This window comes from Scyliorhinus canicula, chromosome 13 (assembly GCF_902713615.1).
Source record: "Scyliorhinus canicula chromosome 13, sScyCan1.1, whole genome shotgun sequence".
Lineage (NCBI taxonomy): Eukaryota > Metazoa > Chordata > Chondrichthyes > Carcharhiniformes > Scyliorhinidae > Scyliorhinus > Scyliorhinus canicula.
In genome coordinates this window covers 52,555,195-52,569,630 of record NC_052158.1, presented here as the reverse complement: position 1 = coordinate 52,569,630, position 14,436 = coordinate 52,555,195, and the positions used below count along the sequence as shown (strand labels likewise).

At 45.8% G+C, this 14,436-nt stretch overlaps 1 protein-coding gene across 1 annotated transcript in view; it reads left to right on the top strand.

Annotated features, from left to right (window-relative positions):
* The first annotated feature begins 7,216 nt into the window (after positions 1–7,216).
* Positions 7,217–14,436, top strand: part of LOC119975866 (antigen peptide transporter 2-like) — a 118,030-nt gene continuing 110,810 nt past the window's right edge. Inside the window, exons 1-2 of the mRNA XM_038815753.1 lie at positions 7,217–7,889; positions 8,902–9,016. Coding sequence (XP_038671681.1) covers positions 7,385–7,889; positions 8,902–9,016 — 620 coding nt within the window. The 5' untranslated portion in view covers positions 7,217–7,384. The remainder of the gene's footprint in view (positions 7,890–8,901; positions 9,017–14,436) is intronic.

The following is a 14,436-nucleotide window of genomic DNA, read 5'->3' as shown; positions in this document are numbered from 1 at the left end:
GATGGTAAAAGAGGTGGGGGGGGTGGCATTGTTAATTAGAGATAGTATAACAGCTGCAGAAAGGCAGTTCGAGGGGGATCTGCCTACTGAGGTAATATGGGTTGAAGTTAGAAATAGGAAAGGAGCAGTCACCTTGTTGGGAGTGTTCTATAGGCCCCCCAATAGCAGCAGAGATGTGGAGGAACAGATTGGGAAACAGATTCTGGAAAGGTGCAGAAGTCACAGGGTAGTAGTCATGGGCGACTTCAACTTCCCAAACATTGAGTGGAAACTCTTTAGATCAAATAGTTTGGATGGGGTAGTGTTTGTGCAGTGTGTCCAGGAAGCTTTTCTAACACAGTATGTAGATTGTCCGACCAGAGGGGAGGCCATATTGGATTTAGTACTTGGTAATGAACCAGGGCAGGTGATAGATTTGTTAGTGGGGGAGCATTTTGGAGGTAGTGACCACAATTCTGTGACTTTCACTTTAGTAATGGAGAGGGATAGGTGCGAGCAACAGGGCAAGGTTTATAATTGGGGGAAGGGTAAATACAATGCTGTCAGACAAGAATTGAAGTGCAGAAGTTGGGAACATAGGCTGTCAGGGAAGGACACAAGTGAAATGTGGAACTTGTTCAAGGATCAGGTACTGCGTGTCTTTGATATGTATGTCCCTGTCAGGCAGGGAAGAGATGGTCGAGTGAGGGAACCATGGTTGACAAGAGAGGTTGAATGTCTTGTTAAGAGGAAGAAGGAGACTTATGTAAGGCTGAAGAAACAAGGTTCAGACAGGGCGCTGGAGGGATACAAGATAGCCAGGAGGGAACTGAAGAAAGGGATTAGGAGAGCTAAGAGAGGGCATGAAAAATCTTTGGCGGGTAGGATCAAGGAAAACCCCAAGGCCTTTTACACATACGTGAGAAATATGAGAATGACTAGAGTGAGAGTAGGTCCGATTAAGGACAGTAGCGGGAGATTGTGTATTGAGTCTGAAGAGATAGGAGAGGTCTTGAACAAGTATTTTTCTTCAGTATTTACAAATGAGAGGGGCCATATTGTTGGAGAGGACAGCGTGAAGCAGACTGATAAGCTTGAGGAGATACTTGTCAGGAAGGAAGATGTGTTGCGCGTTTTGAAAAACTTGAGGATAGACAAGTCCCCCGGGCCTGACGGGATATATCCAAGGATTCTATGGGAAGCAAGAAATGAAATTGCAGAGCCGTTGGCAATGATCTTTTCGTCCTCGCTGTCAACAGGGGTGGTACCAGAGGATTGGAGAGTGGCGAATGTCGTGCCCCTGTTCAAAAAAGGGAATAGGGATAACCCTGGGAATTACAGGCCAGTTAGTCTTACTTCGGTGGTAGGCAAAGTAATGGAAAGGGTACTGAGGGATAGGATTTCTGAGCATCTGGAAAGGCATTGCTCGATTAGGGATAGTCAGCACGGATTTGTGAGGGGTAGGTCTTGCCTTACAAGTCTTATTGAATTCTTTGAGGAGGTGACCAAGCATGTGGATGAAGGTAAAGCAGTGGATGTAGTGTACATGGATTTTAGTAAGGCATTTGATAAGGTTCCCCATGGTAGGCTTATGCAGAAAGTAAGGAGGCATGGGATAGTGGGAAATTTGGCCAGTTGGATAACAAACTGGCTAACCGATAGAAGACAGAGAGTTGTGGTGGATGGCAAATATTCAGCCTGGAGCCCAGCTATCAGTGGCGTACCGCAGGGATCAGTTCTGGGTCCTCTGCTGTTTGTGATTTTCATTAACGACTTGGATGAGGGAGTTGAAGGGTGGGTCAGTAAATTTGCAGATGATACGAAGATTGGTGGAGTTGTGGATAGTGAGGAGGGCTGTTGTCGGCTTCAAAGAGACATAGATAGAATGCAGAGCTGGGCTGAGAAGTGGCAGATGGAGTTTAACCCTGACAAGTGTGAGGTTGTCCATTTTGGAAGGACAAATCTGAATGCGGAATACAGGGTTAATGGTAGGGTTCTTGGCAATGTGGAGGAGCAGAGAGATCTTGGGGTCTATGTTCATTGTTCTTTGAAAGTTGCCACTCAAGTGGATAGAGCTGTGAAGAAGGCCTATGGTGTGCTAGCGTTCATTAGCAGAGGGATTGAATTTAAGAGCCGTGAGGTGATGATGCAGCTGTACAAAACCTTGGTCAGGCCACATTTGGAGTACTGTGTGCAGTTCTGGTCACCTCATTTTAGGAAGGATGTGGAAGCTTTGGAAAAGGTGCAGAGGAGATTTACCAGGATGTTGCCTGGAATGGAGAGTAGGTCATACGAGGAAAGATTGAGGGTGCTGGGCCTTTTCTCATTGGAACGGAGAAGGATGAGGGGCGACTTGATAGAGGTTTATAAGATGATCAGGGGAATAGATAGATAGTCAGAGACTTTTTCCCCGGGTGGAACACACCATTACAAGGGGACATAAATTTAAGATAAATGGTGGAAGATATAGAGGGGATGTCAGAGGTAGGTTCTTTACCCAGAGAGTAGTGGGGGCATGGAATACACTGCCTGTGGTAGTAGTTGAGTCGGAAAATTTATGGACCTTCAAACGGCTATTGGATAGGTACTTGGATTAGGGTAGAATAAGGGAGTGCAGGTTAACTTCTTAAGGGCAGCACGGTAGCATTGTGGATAGCACAATTGCTTCACAGCTCCAGGGTCCCAAGTTCGATTTCGACTTGGGTCACTGTCTGTGTGGAGTCTGCACATCCTCCCCGTGACTGCGTGGGTTTCCTCCGGGTACTCCGGTTTCCTCCCACAGTCCAAAGATGTGCAGGTTGGGTGGATTGGCCATGACAAATTGTCCAAAATTCTATGATTAACCTAGGACAAAAGTTCGGCGCAACATCGTGGGCCGAAGGGCCTGTTCTGTGCTGTATTTCTCCGGTAGCATTGTGGATAGCACAATTGCTTCACAGCTCCAGGGTCCCAAGTTCGATTTCGACTTGGGTCACTGTCTGTGTGGAGTCTGCACATCCTCCCCGTGACTGCGTGGGTTTCCTCCGGGTACTCCGGTTTCCTCCCACAGTCCAAAGATGTGCAGGTTGGGTGGATTGGCCATGACAAATTGTCCAAAATTCTATGATTAACCTAGGACAAAAGTTCGGCGCAACATCGTGGGCCGAAGGGCCTGTTCTGTGCTGTATTTCTCTATCTATCTCTATAAATGCCAGAGAAATGGAGGGCCCATCACTGACTTTATTACAAATCTCAAGTTAATACCACAAGACTGAGATTATGCTGATTACAGAGACACTGTGATAATGAATCAATTAATTTCTGGACTATCTGATAAAAATTTGAGGGAAGAACTTTTACAAAATGAGCATCTAACTCTAGAAATCGCTGTACAAAAATACCTTGCTTAAAAACAGAATCATTATCCAGAAAACAAAATCGGTAAAAATGGCGCGAACACACACGAGGCAGAGGCAGGATCTCACTCGATGCAACAGCAGTTTTTGATTGGCAGCCATCTTGAGCAAGAGTGTTCCGGCCAGTACGCACATGTGCACTTCTCAAAGAGAAGGAAAATGACAAACTACATTTGCGCGCATGCGCGAGAAGCCGTGCGTGCGCAGTTGCGAAAAGAGCGCACAGTAAAGGAAACTCGAATCGCGCATGCGCATTTGATTCATACGCATGACATCACGAGCGTCATGATGTCAGAAGACCAGGACCACGCCCACTTAAAAGGGAAATGCACGAAAATTAACAAAAATAAATTTAAAGCTGCAAAACCCAATTTTCTTACCTCAAAAGACAGAACCATGCCCCAACTTCCACCAGCAGTTGAAAATAATTTTCACAACACCCTGGAACAAGCAGTCTAAACCACCCAAAGTGAAGAGCACAATGACAAATCCAAAACCAAAGAAGATGATTTGTTCATTGAACATGAACAGAACGATAACAAATCTGAAACAAAAAGAGATGATTTGTCTATCGAACAATACACGCAATACTACTCAGACATGGCTGACTTATTCGGATATGCTGATCACAGCATCAACAACACAGTTGCAAAGCTCAACACGACTCTTCTCATGGTAGATGAATCCAATACCATGATGCCATGGCAGATCGTTGATACATTGGATGCCAGCAACGTGTCACACAGAGACTACAGAACGACTCAGTTGAGACAGCACAGACAGACTCCATAGAGAGCGGTGAGACTCCAAAGAGAGAGCGATGAAAGACTCCACAGAGAGAGCAATGTAAGACTACAGAGAGTGATGAAAGACTCCACAGTGAGAGCGATGAAAAACTCCACAGAGAGCAATGTAAGACTCCACAGAGAGAGCCTCCTCAGACAGCTCGTTCACAGACGCAAAAATGGAAGCAAGCAAACATTCCATAGTGAACGCCATGCATGAACAAGACTATGAAGGTCCATCCACCTTATCTGAGCAACCAGCAGCAGACTATGTTAGTCTACCAAGTTCACGTGAACAACAAAAAGTCTATGAAAGTCTGCCCAGCTTATTTGAGCCACCAGAAGAAGGCTATGAAAGTCTACCCAGCTCATTTAACCAACAAGAAGACACTGAATGTCTACCGCTGTATGTGAGAATAGTGATAATGTGATCGCAATCGACATACAGGATGTCCAGGATCACAGCTCGTCTGTACAGAAGCCCTCAACAATCAGAGGAGGGCTACTCATGAGTCCAGCGAGACCACATCAGTTGAAATAGTGAAGATTATAACTCTAGAAGAGGAGCACCAAGAGTCCAGAGAGACCAAGTCAATAGAAATCCTGAACATTTTGACTCCAGAAGAGGAGCACCACGACCCACAACAAAATGAAATTGTGAAGATTTTGACTCCAGATGAGGAGCACAAAGGCCAACAAGAAAATGAAATTATGAAGATTTTGACTCCAGAAGGGGAGCACCAAGAAATCAATGATGATTCAAGTGAACCTGAAATGACTCTAGAAGAGGAGTACCAAGGAAGCAAAGAAGAATCAATCCACTACAAATACTGATGTCACCAACATCAATGCAACATCAGATCATTCTCACAATCCTCAAGAAGAAATGCTCAATGAAACAGATACCACAAAGGACAATGGCACCAATAACTGTAACAATGACTCAAATCATCCACACAGAACACTCACTGAGCGCAAAAAGAACAACAAAACCCGCAAGAAGCACAGCAGAAACAAGAACAAAAACAACATGCAGCGCAACAAGACGCATCACAGGAACAAGCACGACAAGAAAAATGACAAGAACAGTGACAAAAACAACAAAAACAGAATCAACAAGTATGACAAAAACAACAATAAGGACACGAAAACAACAAAAACAGAATCAACAAGCATGACAAAAACAACAATAAGGACGACACGAAAACAACAAAAACAGAAACAAGCATGACAAAAACAACAATAAGAATGACACGAAAAAAACAGACAGAAACAACAACAATGAAACAACGACCTGTACAACACAGTACAACTCTGCACGTGAAGGACAATGCCATAGCACACTGCAAAACAATGACAAGACTACAAGCATGCCATGGCATGACAAGGAATCACAAATTCACATCTGCTCCAGAACAAACAAGCAAACCAGCTTTCACGGAAGATGACATACAGAATCAATACCACAAACACAAGGAAAAGTCCAGGTCAGACAACAAAGATGACGTACAGAATCAATACAAGCATAGAAAAAAAGCATAAATCAGACAACATAGTGATTCGACCATTCAAATACCTCATTGATGACTTCTTGGTTACTTAAACACAGGAACACTGACGACGATCACAAAGAAATAAATTCATACAGTATGGACTCACAATTTTTATTTATTTATTAAGATTGGATTCATAAATATTGATTGGCTTTGTATAATCATCAAGATCATCACAACTTGTACATAAATGCTTCACAGCTCCAGGGTCCCAGGTTCAGTTCCCGGCTGGGTCACTGTCTGTGCGGAGTCTGCACGTCCTCCCCGTGCGTGTGTGGGTTTCCTCCGGGTGCTCCGGTTTCCTCCCACAGTCCAAAGATGTGCGGGTTAGGTGGATTGGCCATGCTAAATTGCCCTTAGTGTCCTAAAAAATAAGGTTAATGGGGGGGGGGTTACTGGTATAGGGTGGATACGTTGGATTGAGTAGGGTGATCATTGCTCGGCACAACATCGAGGGCCGAAGGGCCTGTTCTGTGCTGTACTGTTCTATGTCTATGTCTATAACATCATTTGCCTACCTGTTTCACACAAGCAAAAACAACCTAAGAGACTAAATGTATTAACAATTGACGGATTAACTCATTGATTTTATAATATGCATTTGCAAACTGCATCCATTATGTTTGTTCAATTTTCTTTACAACATACAGAAAATATGTAACACGAAAGAAAGGGGATGTAGTGATCTCTGTATGTGCATGTACACAAGGGGTTAATGTGTAATCAGTAGCACCACATGATCACTAGAGGGCCCGACCGACAGGGGTATAAAAGGCAACCACATTGAGTCTCTCTCTCTCTTGGGTGCACTGTGACCAGGGCAATAGTAGACTAGTTCAGATGGCCAGTGGAGTGTATAGTCACTGTAGTTAGATCTTGTTAACGTTATCACTAGTATCAAAGTTAAAGAACTCATGCAATTATTGTTCAAGTTACTGAATAAACCTTTTGTGACTACTGGAAGAATTTGAATCTTTTTCATCGGGTTCAGAATACCTCATCACCAACCAAGGATTGAGTAGCACATGTTACCTACCACACAGGTAACAAAACAGAAAGTAATTGTGGACAAACGTGTAATTTCAAGGAATTAGAAATAGCTCTTGGGGCTAAAGGGATTGGGGGGGGGGGGGGGGTTTGGAGGTTGGGATCAAGGTATTGAAGATGATCAGCCATGATCATAATAAATGCTTGAAGGGCTGAATGGCCTCCTCCTGCTTATATGTTCCATGTTACCCTCTATCATGGCTGTATAGAGTTTATATTCCCTCTCTCTTGGGTTATCTGTCACCAGGGCAATAGCAGACTAGTTCAGATGGCTAGTGGAGTTATGTATAGTTACTGTAGTTAGATCTTGTTAACCTTATCACGAGTATCAAAGTTAAAGTAAAGAACTCGTGCAATTATTGTTGTAGTTACCCACAAACCTTTTGTTATTACTGGAAGAATTAAAATCTTTGGGATTCAGAATACCTCTCTCTCTCGCCCAGTATCTGGGCTGGATATAGTTTATATTCCCTCTCTCTTGCCCAGTATCTTGTCTGTATACAGTTTATTATTGTTTATTGTTAGTTTATATTTTCTTTCTCTTTCTGTCTGGGCGGGTCTCTCTGGCAGTGAAACTGAAAGCTCTCCCCGGGCTGGGACACTCGGCTGCCGGTGGCTCAGCAGGATGGACTCCCCGGTGAATACCCTGACTCCGGCCCCCAGCCCCCTGGCTCCGGCCCCCTGCCTCCGGGCCCTTGGCCTCTCCCTGGCTCCCGCTCTGCTCCACCTGGCTCTCTGCCCGCTGCTGCCGGCTCTGCCCGAGCTGCTGGCCCCGGCTCTGGCCGTGCTGGGGGCCCTGGCTGTGGGGCTGCTCCTGGGCCCCGCGCTGGGCTCTCTGCGGACCCCGGTGCTGCTCTACACGGCCTGCTCCAGCCTGCTGCCCCCGCTCTGGCGCCTGGTGCAGGGGGCCCGCGGCCCCGGCCTCTCCTGGCCGCTGCTGCTGCTCTCGCACTCGGCCTCGGGGCTGGCGGCGGGGCTGCTGGAGAAGCTGCTGCCGGGCCCGGGGGCAGACAGACAAAGCCCCGGAACGGCCTCTCACCGCCGCATCTACCGCCGCCTCCTCACCCTGTCCCGGCCTGACTTCCTCCCGCTGAGCGGGGCCTTCACCTTCCTCACACTGGCTGTGGTCGGTAAGTGGGGGGAGACAGCAATGTGCAAGGTGGGCATTACAGAGCTGTGGGGGTAAAGGCGGAATGTGGGGCTATCTGGAGTTAGGGGGTGTGAGGGAGGGAGATGCTCAAATAGAGGTGCAGTGATTGTTCAGTCCCTTTACCCTCCTGTCCCTTTTGTGCCAAATCTCCCTCTCCTTTCCCCATTCTGTATTCCACATAAACCCCTCCCTCTTTACCTCCCACCCACCATCTTTTTCAATTTCACTCATTTATCCTGTTCTCTCTCATGCTCTTTGTGGTGAATGTATTACTGCTACCATTGAGCATTACATTACATTACACTATTATGTTGGTGCCCTTGTGGGCTCCGTCTGTGGCTCCACCCCCTTGGGGGAGGTATAGAGATCTGCAGCCTGTAGGCGACACTCAGTACAGAGCAGTCGCAGGCAGGCAGGCACAGATCTAGCTGATTAAAACCACTGTTCGCTTCAACTCTTCGTCTTGTGTGGATTGATGGTCGCATCACTCCTCACTCTTGCTTCAATCCTCTCCTTTCTCATGTATAATGTGTAGTCAGGTTAGTGAAGGGTTAATAATTACATCTCTGTAAATCAAACACAGACTCAGGGAATTCTGGGAGAAGCATGGTGAAAGCGCAAAAAGCTGAGAGCAGAATGCGTGTTAATTAGAGCTTGCATGAGGTTAGATCACAGTGTAGTTAGTGACTAGATAGAATATTGAATACTGGAAAATAGATTCAATATAATTTGATTATCATCTGTAGCGCAGTAGAGTGTTTGAACTTCATTTAATTTGTAGTGTAATAATAAATTAGTTTTATTTCAATCTGTTGATCGGTATATTCTTTGTCAACACTATATCGGGTCATTCTGGAAGAAAAGACAAAGAATACAACATATTACCAATTATGGTAACATAACATCATGCTCCTCACCTTCTTTCCCCAATTCCTCTCCTTCCCCCCCCCCAATATTGATTTGCTATAATGATTCTGTATGTTTGATTCTAGGGGAGATGTTTATTCCTTATTACACGGGGAAAGTGATTGATTTGCTCAGTTCCCGCTATGACCATCGAGCGTTCCTCATCGCCATATCGTACATGTTTATGACCTCCATGGGAAGGTGAGAATTACCAAAGAGACTGGTTATCCTTTCCCCCACCCCTCTCAGTACTGCCTCGACCCGAACTGCTCCTTATACCTGGCAAGATGAGGATTAGTAACAGTTGGGATTGATGAGGTGGATGTGGAGAGGATGTTTCCTCTTGTGAAAGAATCTAGAACTAGGGGTCAATTTTTAAAAATAAGGAGTCACCCATTTAAGATGGAGATGAGAATTTTTTTCTCTGAGGGTTATACGTTTCTGGAACTCTCTTCCCCAAAAGGCAGTGGAAACAGAGTCTCTGAATATTTTAAAGTCAGAGCTGGATAGATTCTTGATTAACAAGGGGTGAAAGGTTATTGGGAGTAGGCAGGAATGTGGGTTTGAGGTTTACAATCCGATCAGCCATAATCAAATTGAATGCCAGAGCAAGGTCGAGGGGCCAAGTGGCCTTCTCCTGCCCCTCATTTGTATGTAGCTAGTGATGGTCCTGATCTGCCCAGTTCTATACTAACCAGACTGGCTTATTGTCCTAGAGCCTAGTAAGGAAGCTGTATTCTGGGCATGAGCTAGAATCGATGCCTTGATTGCTCAGCTGATGATGCACAGAATGAAGGCCTTCCTGGTGTCCCAGCCGCCCTGAAGGTTCCTCACATCTGCATCTACGGCCTCACCATGTGCCTCCCGGGCTCCTCATCAGAGACATCACGAGTCACCCTCCAATGCATGTGGAACTGTCTCTTTATGCTCCTCCTCCAGTTGCTCCTCCTTGCCAGATCTAATTTGTGCAGAGCACAGCAGACAATGACTCTTAGTGACATGCACAATGGAGGATGTAGCAGTGCAGTCTCTGATCGGTTCAGACAAACAAACATACAAATTGGGAACAGTAGGCCGTTTGGTCCCTCCAGCCTGGTCTGTAATTCAATAAGATCAGGGCTGATCTGATTGTAACTTTAACCCCACATTCCTACCTGCCTCCGATAACCTTTCACCCCCTTGCTAATCAAAAATCTGAACCTCATCTTCAGCCCAATGGTAACCTCAACTACTACACTTATGGAGGGATGACTCCTCTTCTACCTTTCCTCTGTCTTGGTGCTTGGGTGCCAGAATAATGTCATGTTACTTTTTCAAGGGATAGCCCTTGTCACCCAGGAGCCATCGATCCAAATGAGCTGGAGCAACGAAGAGCCTTGGTACCTATGAGTGTCACAGGATGTGGGCATCATGAGCTGCCAAGGTGGACTGTTGTATTAGCCCAACTCAGATACTTCAACCAGTGTATTAATCAAAAGTTTTATCCAGGTGCCCTTATTTGAAAGATGAACAAAGAACAAGGCAGGTTCATAGTTTAATGCAATGTTATTCACAATTCTCTCACTCAACAAAGCATGACTCAGACTGATAGCTGAGCTTTAGGTATTACCGCACTTAGTGAAGGAGGCTGGTCAGGCTACAATCACTACGATCTCTGGGCTTCTGAAACCCAGGGTCCTGTCTTTTTGCGATGGTTGTGCCTGGCGTTCTCTCAGGTTATTGCTAAAGATCTGTTCCAAATGTGGTCTGCTAGCATTGGGTCATAGATTCATTCCCACAATTGACTGTTGTCCCAACCAGACCCCAACTTGTTAATGGAAGAACAGGATACTCCTGAATATCCAGGGTGATTCAATCAAGACCATTTTTCCTGAATCACCCTTGTCTGACCAGCCATCAGCTCATTATGGAGTCTGATGGCTGTTTTTGTCTGTACTTCGTCCTGCTGCAAAGTTGATCATCTGTGTCTGGAAGTTTGTTACATATTTACAGCATGGTCTTGTCGTTTTTGTGTACACTAGTGAGTAATCACAAAGTCCACATAGCGATAATATAGTTTGTGTTGACTTGAGTGATCTTGCAGGCGACCAGTATCCTGGACCGTGTTGATTCCAGCCAGGGCCTCATGTGGTAGTTTCTGTTCAGTGCCACAGGGCACAGAATTGCAATGATTGTGATTGCAAATGATCTGAATAGTCATTGATTGGATCCCCTTTCTGTTCATGAAGGTACCTGGCTCACCCATTGGTGAATTGATGGCCACTCGAGTTCAGTTGATTGTACTCTGGATGCGGGGGAAACGCAGCAATTGCTGCAAAGCGTCTGGCTCTCAGCCTGGCTGACTTAATCATTCCATAAATGAATTAAGATCATGACCCATTTGAAGAGAGCAAGGTGGACAATTTATGCACCTGTGTTCAGCAGATTGAGATATACTGCACAAATCCCCCACTGACCCCTAGAAAAAAAACAGGGGTAGAAGTTGAGGGGCACTGTTACCTTCACAGACACTGGCAAAGAATGACCACCTATGCAGTTAGAAGCAATTTCCGGCCTAATCATCTGGGTATGGAGGGTTACAGTGTCACTAGAGAGGGCAAGCCTCCTTTAGCACTGGATCCCAAACATGTTGAGGTAGCTGGATTGCTGCCTGTAGACTCTGGCTTCAAGATAGCGGGTCTTCTACCTTGCATTCTCTGCTGGCCCTATATCCTGGTTTGGCACACTGGGCTAAATCGCTGGCTTTTAAAGCAGACCAAGGCAGGCCAGCAGCACGGTTCAATTCCCGTACCAGCCTCCCCGAACAGGCGCCGGAATGTGGCGACTAAGGGCTTTTCACAGTAACTTCATTGAAGCCTACTCGTGACAATAAGAAATTTTCATTTCATTTAATTTCATCCTTTGGGCCTCTCATCCCTGGCCCTCTCGTTGGAGGAAATCCCACCAGGAAAGTACAAAATCTCCATTAGCACAGTTTTTTTTAAAAACTCATTTTTACTGGATGTGGACTTTGCTATGCCAGCATTTATTGACCATCCCTAATTACTCTTGAGAAGGTGGTGGTGAGTTGCCTCCTTGAATCACTGCAGTCCATGTGGTGTAGGTGCACCCACAGTGCTGTTAGGGAGGGAGTTCTGGGATTTTGACTCCGTGACAGTGAAGAAACGGTGATATATTTCCAAGTCAGGATGGTGAGTGACTTGGAGGGAAACCTCCAGGTAGTGAGGTTCCCAGGTATCTGCTGCTCCTGTCCTTCAAGCTGATAGCGGCTGTGGGTTTGGAAGGTGCTGGCGCAGGAACCTTGAGTTGCTGTAGTGCATCTTGTAGATGGTAGACACGGCTGCTACTGTTCGTCGGTGGTGGAGGGTTTGAATGTTTGTGGAAGGTGAAGCAATCAAGCTGTTGTTTTGTCCTGGATGGTGTTGAGTTTCTTCAGTATAGTTGCAGCTGCACCCATCCAGGCAAGTGGGGAGTATTCCATTACATAGAACATAGAACGATACAGCGCAGTACAGGCCCTTCAGCCCTCGATGTTGCACCGACATGGAAAAAAAACTAAAGGCCATCTAACCTACACTATGCCCTTATCATCCATATGCTTATCCAATAAACTTTTAAATGCCCTCAATGTTGGCGAGTTCACTACTGCTGCAGGTAGGGCATTCCACGGCCTCACCACTCTTTGCGTAAAAAAACCTACCTCTGACCTCTGTCCTATATCTATTACCCCTCAATTTAAGGCTATGTCCCCTCGTGCTAGCCACCTCCATCCGCGGGAGAAGGCTCTCGCTGTCCACCCTATCTAACCCTCTGATCATTTTGTATGCCTCTATTAAGTCACCTCTTAACCTTCTTCTCTCTAACGAAAACAACCTCCAGTCCATCAGCCTTTCCTCATAAGATTTTCCCTCCATACCAGGCAACATCCTGGTAAATCTCCTCTGCACCCGTTCCAAAGCTTCCACGTCCTTCCTATAATGAGGCGACCAGAACTGTACGCAATACTCCAAATGCGGCCGTACTAGAGTTTTGTACAACTGCAACATGACCTCATGGCTCCTGAACTCAATCCCTCTACCAATAAAGGCCAACACACCATAGGCCTTCTTCACAACCCTATCAACCTGGGTGGCAACTTTCAGGGATCTATGTACATGGACACCGAGATCCCTCTGCTCATCCACACTACCAAGAATTTTACCATTAGCCAAATATTCCCCATTCCTGTTATTCTTTCCAAAGTGAATCACCTCACACTTCTCCACATTAAACTCCATTTGCCACCTCTCAGCCCAGCTCTGCAGCTTATCTATGTCCCTCTGTAACCTGCAACATCCTTCCACACTGTCTACAACTCCACCGACTTTAGTGTCGTCTGCATATTTACTCACCCATCCTTCTACGCCCTCCTCTAGGTCATTTATAAAAATGACAAACAGCAACGGCCCCAGAACAGATCCTTGTGGTACGCCACTCGTAACTGAACTCCATTCTGAACATTTCCCATCAACTACCACACTCTGTCTTCTTTCAACTAGCCAATTTCTGATCCACATCTCTCAATCACCCTCAATCCCCAGCCTCCGTATTTTCTGCAATAGCCGACCGTGGGGAACCTTATCAAATGCTTTACTGAAATCCATATACACCACATCAACTGCTCTACCCTCGTCTACCTGTTCAGTCACCTTCTCAAAGAACTCGATAAGGTTTGTGAGGCATGACCTACCCTTCACAAAACCATGCTGACTATCCCTAATCATATTATTCCTATCTAGATGATTATAAATCGTATCTTTTATAATCCTCTCCAAGACTTTACCCACCACAGACATTAGGCTCACCGGCCTATAGTTACCGGGGTTATCTCTACTCCCCTTCTTGAACAAAGGGACCACATTTGCTATCCTCCAGTCCTCTGGCACTATTCCTGTAGCCAATGATGACCTAAAAATCAAAGCCAAAGGCTCAGCAATCTCCTCCCTGGCTTCCCAGAGAATCCTAGGATAAATCCCATCAGGCCCCGGGGACTTATCTATTTTCACCTTGTCCAGAATTGCCAACACGTCTTCCCTACGCACCTCAATGCCATCTATTCTAATAGCCTGGGTCTCAGCATTCTCCTCCACAATATTATCTTTTTCCTTAGTGAATACTGACGAAAAGTATTCATTTAGTATCTCGCTTATCTCCTCAGCCTCCACACACAACTTCCCACCACTGTCCTTGACTGGCCCTACTCTTACCCTAGTCATTCTTTTATTCCTGACATACCTATAGAAAGCTTTTGGGTTTTCCTTGATCCTACCTGCCAAAGACTTCTCATGTCCCCTCCTTGCTCGTCTTAGCTCTCTCTTTAGATCCTTCCTCGCTTCCTTGCAACTATCAAGTGCCCCAACTGAAACTTCACGCCTCATCTTCACATAGGCCTCCTTCTTTCTCTTAACAAGAGATTCCACTTCTTTGGTTAACCATGGTTCCCTCGCTCGACTCCTTCCTCCCTGCCTGACTGGTACGTACTTATCAGGAACATGCAATAGCTGTTCCTTGAACAAGCTCCACATATCCAGTGTGCCCAACCCTTGCAGCCTACTTCTCCAACCTACACATCCTAAGTCGTG